Source organism: Hipposideros armiger, unplaced genomic scaffold, assembly GCF_001890085.2.
Source record: "Hipposideros armiger isolate ML-2016 unplaced genomic scaffold, ASM189008v1 scaffold_297, whole genome shotgun sequence".
Lineage (NCBI taxonomy): Eukaryota > Metazoa > Chordata > Mammalia > Chiroptera > Hipposideridae > Hipposideros > Hipposideros armiger.
Window position 1 is genome coordinate 267,201 of NW_017731647.1, and position 7,190 is coordinate 274,390.

The 7,190-nt window shown below is 52.9% G+C and overlaps 1 protein-coding gene across 1 annotated transcript in view; it reads left to right on the forward strand.

Moving 5' to 3' along the window:
- MOV10 (Mov10 RNA helicase) overlaps positions 1-7,190 on the forward strand; it is a 43,032-nt gene that overhangs the window by 15,135 nt on the left and 20,707 nt on the right. Inside the window, exons 2-9 of the mRNA XM_019659157.1 lie at positions 183-473; positions 1,197-1,351; positions 1,604-1,780; positions 1,892-2,039; positions 2,494-2,652; positions 2,906-3,009; positions 3,160-3,257; positions 3,354-3,570. Coding sequence (XP_019514702.1) covers positions 183-473; positions 1,197-1,351; positions 1,604-1,780; positions 1,892-2,039; positions 2,494-2,652; positions 2,906-3,009; positions 3,160-3,257; positions 3,354-3,570 — 1,349 coding nt within the window. The remainder of the gene's footprint in view (positions 1-182; positions 474-1,196; positions 1,352-1,603; positions 1,781-1,891; positions 2,040-2,493; positions 2,653-2,905; positions 3,010-3,159; positions 3,258-3,353; positions 3,571-7,190) is intronic.

The following is a 7,190-nucleotide window of genomic DNA, read 5'->3' on the forward strand; positions in this document are numbered from 1 at the left end:
AGACACTCTCTCGACTAATGGGTCAGAGGCTAATGTAGGGGGGTGGTAACGGAATCGGCTATAATGCAACACAGTGCCAATGCCGACTCAGGTCTGAGGTGGGGGGCAGGGCAGCGGGGAGAGTGAGAGCCAGGGCTCCCTTCTTTGAGGCCAACGACCCCCATCCACTTCCTGCCCTCTAGTCTTCTGTGATGCCTGATGTGTTCTGTCCCAGGGCTGCGGATAGGAGAGGGCGGGTGCTCCTGGCCATGCTCCTGACCTGTTGTCTTCTTGTACCTTCCCACCCCGCAACCATCACTGCTAGAGCCCAGCTGGAGACAACTCTGAAGTCGAAGAACTACGAGGGGAAGTTCCGGCTGCTGCTGCACCTGGAAGAGCTGCAGATGGAGCATGACATTCGGCACTATGACCTGGAGTCGGTGCCCATGACCTGGGACCCTGTGGCCCAGAACCCCAGGCTGCTCACACTGGAGGTCAGGGTTTGGATTGGGTGTGGGGAGGTGGCTACAGACAGAACGCTGTCCCTGATGGCAGGGCGAAACAGGAGGGATGAAGCAGCTCCTGCCCCAGAGGTCTCAGCGAGAAGCGTAATGGGCATCCTGTGCCCAAAGAATGTCAGCAGGGGAAGGGGAGCACACCTGGATTTTGTCCAGGCTTTGCTGCCACCAGCTGTGTGGCCTTGGGCAAGTCCCTTGTTCTCTCTAGGCCGTGGTCCCCTCACCTGAAAAGCACAGAGCTGGACCAGACACTTAGAGCCCTTTCCAGCTCTCGGATGTTGGATGTGTCCACAGAAGCCCAGAATTATACCAGAATGGACTCCTGCACACAAGTGATGAGGAAGGGGCGGGGGTGAGGATCAGGGAGGCTCCTGCAGGAACTGAATTTTGAACGAGATTTTCAAGGCAGAGTAGGTCAACTGGCCAGGCTGGAAAGCTGGCTCCCAAGTCCTAAGGTATCACGCGTTAGAGGGTTCCTGGGACACCTGTGCTCAGCGTCTCTGAGCAGCTTGGACATACTTATCGCCTACCTTTTCCCTGACTCGTGCGCTGTTTAGTGGGAGAGGAGAGAGGCAAAACTCCCTGAGTCTTGGGGAAGAAGGGTAGAGCCTCAGTCAGAGGAGGCCTGGAGAGCCTGCAGGTTGGACCCTCCAGTAGGCCTCCCTGGGATAGTAGCTTGCTTGTGTTCCTACCCCATAGGTTCCCGGGGTGACTGAGAGCCGCCCCTCAGTGCTCCGGGGAGACCACCTGTTCGCCCTTTTGTCCTCTGAGACACACCACGATGACCCTGTCACCTACAAGGGCTTTGTGCACAGGGTGGAATTGGACCGTGTCAAGCTGAGCTTTTCCACGAGGTGAGTGTTGGTAAACCCTGAGCTGCCAGAAGGGTCAACAGACATCTCTCTGAGGCCAGAAGAGGAGGGGTGCTTGTTCTTGAGATGAGTGGGACCCCAGGGCCAGCAGGAGGCTTTTCTTCACGGGGACCCTGAGATGCCCCCAGCAGCGCCCTCTCCTGGAGGGATTGCTTGGAGGTGGGAGTGGAGTTGGGATAGATGAAGAGTCCTGCCGTTCATTGCCCAGCCCCCTGTCTCGCTCCCTTCCCAAAGCCTCCTGAGCCGTTTTGTGGATGGGCTGACCTTCAAGGTGAACTTCACCTTCAACCGCCAGCCCCTGCGGGTACAGCATCGTGCCCTGGAGCTGACGAGGCGCTGGCCGCTGTGGCCCACGCTCTTTCCTGTGGCCTCCCGTGGGGTCCCGCTGCTGCCCTCGGATATGAAGCTCACGTGAGACTGTGGGCAGGGGGGCTGTGGGCTACTTGGAGTGTAGACCTAGAGAATGGGATCAGGGAGGCCTCTGGAACACTGGATGACGTCATGTCCCGGCCCCTCTGCCAGGCTGTATGACCGGAATCTGGAGTCGAACCCTGAGCAGCTACAAGCCATGAAGCACATTGTTACGGGCACCACCCGTCCAGCTCCCTACATCATCTTTGGGCCTCCAGGCACTGGCAAGACTGTCACCTTAGTGGAAGCCATCAAACAGGTGGGGCCTGAGCATAGTCCTGGGGCCTATACTCCAGCTCCCCCAGGTCCAAGCAGTTGTCCCCAGATTCTGGTTCCTTGCAGCTTCTAACGCCTCTAACCTGGCGTCACAGGCCAGTGTGGCTGCTGAGCGTTGTTGCACAGGTTGTGTACTGCACGACTCTCGGCATCACCGTTCACATTTCAGTCATCATAGACTTGTTTACTTACTGCAAGTTTTCTAGTATTAAAATGCTATTTGGACTATCGGGACTGGGGTCAGAAGTTGTCTTTTGTGTCACTGCCTCCCTCAGCTTCGGGAGGCAGATGCCACACTGCATCAGCCTGAGTCACAACCCCATTCTGAGTCATACCACAACCTAAATGACAGCTGAGTCTCCGTCTCCACACCTTCCTTCCTCCCTCGCCCCAGACCAGGAAGCTGCTTCCCACACTGCTTATCCCTCCCCACTCAGGTGGTGAAACACTTGCCCAAAGCCCATATCCTGGCCTGCGCTCCATCCAACTCAGGAGCTGACCTCCTCTGTCAGCGGCTCCGGGTCCACCTGCCCAAATACATTTACCGTCTCCTGGCCCCCAGCAGGGACATCCGCATGGTGCCCGAGGACATCAAGGTACCTGGGGAAGTACAGGACGCTAAAGGATGGCGGGTGCTGCGGTGGCTCTCAGGGTAGACTTTGCCCAGGAAACTAGGAGACCTGGATTCTGATACTGCGTTACCTTGGGTGGGTCAGGACCCCTCTCTGGCCTTCAGTTTCCTTGTGTATAAAGTAAGAGGTGAATGAAATTGCCTGGGGGCCCAGAGCCAGCATGACGGTGAGAATGGTTGGGGCCAAGCTGATCCTCTTCTCCCTTCACGATCCTCAGCCCTGCTGTAACTGGGACACAAGGAAGGGCGAGTACGTGTTTCCAGCCAAGAAGAAGCTGCAGGAATACCGCGTCTTAATTACCACCCTCATCACTGCCAGCAGGTGGGAAGTGTGTATGTGTATCTCCTAATCGTGTGTGTAAGTCAAGAGGTTGCAGGATAGGGAGTGGGGTGAGGGGCCAGCTTGGATGAGCATTCCAGTTTGGTAGTCAGGTGCCTGGGTATGACCCCTGCCTGGCCTGACACCTCCCAGGTTGGTCTCGGCCCAGTTTCCCATTGATCACTTCACACACATCTTCATCGATGAGGCTGGCCACTGCATGGAGCCCGAGAGTCTAGTGGCCATAGCAGGTGAGGGGTGTAAGGTGGGCTGCGGGCACGCCACCCTACGTGGGTTCAGGGAGGTCCCACCACTTACCTTTCTCCCCATGCCACCTTGCCCCCTAGGGCTACTGGAAGTCAAAGAACTGGACAACCCAGGAGGACAGCTGGTGCTGGCAGGAGACCCTCGGCAACTGGGGCCTGTGCTGCGTTCCCCACTGACCCAGAAGCATGGGCTGGGGTACTCAATGCTGGAGCGGCTGCTCACCTACAACGCCTTGTACAAGAAAGGCCCCGATGGCTATAATGCCCAGTTCATAACCAAACTCCTACGCAACTACAGGTACCCTGCAAACCCCCCACCCCTAATGCCGTCCTGCACCTTCATACCCTCCGTAGCCCCAGCTAAATGCTCCGTCTTACAGTCCTGTTGCTTAGAGGCTGTGGGATGCAGGACTCTGAACCGGAAGGTCAGAGGAGCGGCTCCTCTTGGGCCCCATCACGGTACTTCTTGGCCGTGTGACTTAGCAAGTGGCTTTGCTCTAGAGCAGGTTTGCCTGTCTGTATATTGAGGGATGGTCAGTGGATCCCAGACACTGGGATGTGTTGGATGTGGGTCCCAGATGAAGTTTCCAGGCAATCCACAGAGAAATGAGAAAAATAGGGACAGTGTAGTTTTTCATTAACCTGACTGTTATTCAAATTAAAAAGCAACCCTTCCTTTAATCAGTGAGTTCATACATCTAAGCCGCTCAGGTGAGTTCCTAAGGCCTTAGTTCCTTAGGTGAGTCCGCTAAGAGTTCACTCAGTGTTAGCTGTTAGTGTTTTTTATGTTTTGGGATTTAGTACATTCTCTCATCAAATAATGGTGATAATTGATGATACTCATTTTTTTTTTTTTTTAGATTTTTTTTTTTTTAATTGGGGAATTGGGGGGATGGGAACAGTGCTGGGGAATTACGGGAAGGGGAACAGACAAGTTGCTTTCCTTTTGTTCTTCAATCTAGTTGTGGAGGACATTGCTTCACTGGCCCAAGTTGGCACCATCATTGCGCTCTTCCAGGGTGAGGCAGATCAGTCNGAAGAGCGCAATGATGGTGCCAACTTGGGCCAGTGAAGCAACGTCCTCCACAACTAGACTGAAGAACAAAAGGACAACAACTTGTCTGTTCCCCTCCCCCCAATTTCCCAAAAAAATCTTAAAAAGAAAAAAGATACCTGTGGAGCTTGGCTTCTGTCTGCATTTGAGCTTGTGCCTGATCCGTGGAACTTAGTGACTCGGTGACCAAGGGGCTGGTGAAAGTTACTGATGATGGCCAGATTTCATCCCGTTATGACTGAACCCCTCGGACTGACACCTGATTGTGAGACGTCCTCCTGATAGTCTTCCCTCTGTTGGGGTTCCTTCTCTGATTTCTCCTGACCTCAACTACCTTCAGACTACACCCTCTCTCCCTGAGGAGATCCCCAACAGTTCTATGGTTGTAACTGCTACCTGAGAGCTCCCTAATATTAGGCTCTACTTTGATTTTGGCCTGAGTTCTCAGCTTCCGACCCATGGAGCCAGCCGCCTCTGGATCAGAGGAATCTCAAACTGAGCATGTCCAGATCCAGATGTCGTGCTCAGTCCCTCCAACCTCCTCCTCCTCCTCCTGTCCTACCTCTTAATCTCAGGAATAGTCAAGGAGCCAAGCCACTGATTAGGGTATTATTGTCCTAAACTCCTCCTCCTTTCTAGTCTCCATTCCCCTTCCTGTCAATCACCAAGCCCTGCTCATTTTAGTCTACATATTATCAGATCTGGCCCTTTTTCTGTCCTTACCACTGCCCTGTTCAGGCCCTTGTCAAAATCTTTTAATTGGACTATTGCAATGGCCTTCTTCTAACTGGTCTCCCTGCCTACAGTCTTGCCTCCAGCACATCCACCCTCCAATCCTGATGCCAGAGTGATCTGAAATGCAAATATGATCTTGCCTCTCCCCTGCTTAAAACCCACCAACCAAGGTGGTTCTGTAACCACAGTGTAGCCTCTGATGCAGGCTGAAAGTAAGTCGTTACTACTGCTGCTACTATTAGTACTACTATTACTACTAATACAAATACTAATAATAGTACTTAACATTTACTGAGCATTTTCTATTGTGTTTGCAAATGATTCATTATCTTTTTTCAAATCAGAGCCCATTCCAAGTTCTCCGAATAGTATCATGCTCATTCATTTGGGGTGAAGGAAAGGGGCAGAGTTACAGGCAGGGGGCAGGGCACCAGGGAAATGTCTATCACTAAATTATCTTAATGTATGCTCGTGAGTGACCATGCTGATGTAGCCTTAATAGTTAAATAGTGATTACCATGGTTCTTAGGAACTGGGGTTTGGTTTCATTCCCTGTAAAGCATCCAGGGAGGGTGGTCAGCTGTCTAGATCTTGAATATGTCCATGAAGCATGTCACGTGTGGTGTCTTCTGGTTCCTGGGTGCCAGTTAAAGGGAGAAGACTGCTGGCCTTCAGGGTCAAGTGCAGGCTTCATGACCTGTCATACAGAAGACTGTATGACCTGTTCCCTGCCCACCTCTGCTGCCTCCTGCCACACTACCTTGCGCTTTTCACTCTAGTACAACCAGACTGTGATACTAACCATAGCTCACCTTATCGAGGTCTCCTTATGTGCCAAGCACTGGGTTAAGTAGTTCACGGCAGTGTCCGTCTCATGTAGTCCTCACAACCCCGCGAGGTAAGTCTGTCGTTGTTCCCATTTTATAGAGGAGGAAAGCGAGGCTCTGAGAGGTGAAATAACGCAAAGTAACGCTAGTGGCAGAGCAGGCAGTCCCCCAGCGCCTGCACACGAGTTCTTGCATGCCTCTCCACCTGACTCACTCCTCTCATACCTGTTGGCGCCCATTCATCCTTCAGTGCTCAAGTCCTATGCTGGCTCCTTTGGAAGCCTTCATGGACACACACCACCCACCCTTTCCTCCAGGCAGGTTTGGGGCTCCTGCTGCTTGAAACCCCAGTATGTGGGACAGTGTCTGGCACATAACAGGTCTCTGTAAGTGTTTGCTGAGTTGACTAAACTGAGTTCCAGGCACGAAACATTGAAGTTCTTGTTCTTCTCACCGTTTTTCCCTGTCTTCACCTTCTCTAGGCACAAAGCCAAGCTATTTGATCTCTGGAGAAGGATCCTTTCCTTTCCTGCTTGGGTTCTACCTGCACCCTATGACTTTGGGTGGAAACTGCTGTCTGATCAGCCACGTTGCCCGCACACCCTGGACACCTGTTCTCCCTCTGACCCCTCTCACTCCCCTATCAGGCTGGACCCCAGGTCCACCCTCTGAATCAATTTACTCGCTTCCCCTTAGCTCTTCCCACTGGGTTGTTTGTATCTTTTTCTGTCCCAAATAGTTTTCCCCAAAATCTTCATTCCTTTCTCCCTCTTAGTCCTCCAAATTAATAGCCCACAAATGGCCTTTCCTTCTCAGAAATGCACGTCCATGACCTGCTGTTTAAAACAGTCGTATTTTGTCTTGGGAAGTCCGTTGACTTTCCTAAAAACATTGGAAATTCCTACGATCCCCAGCCTGAGCCGCCATCCCTGAGCCCTATCCTGTTCGCAGCAGAGCTGGTGTGTCCCCCACACAGTCACCCTCAGATGCTCTCCCCAGCATGCCACCTGTGCCCACTGGCCCTGCCTTCCCTCACTTCCCAGTCTCCTCTGCTTCCGGCAGCTTTGGGAGCCGGGTCCCTGGCTTCTCCTCCATGCTGTATGGGATGAAGATTTCAAACCTGGCCTATGTCACCAAGACCCAGGTCAGGTTCTTCAAACTGGACCGCCGGGCTGCCGACGTGGGGGTGCCAGAAAAGAGGAAAATGAAACCGGAGCTCGAAATCAGCACACACCACAAGTCACTGCTAGCCAAGATCTTTCATGACAGGTGTGTGTGTGTGTGTGTGTGTGTGTGTGTGTG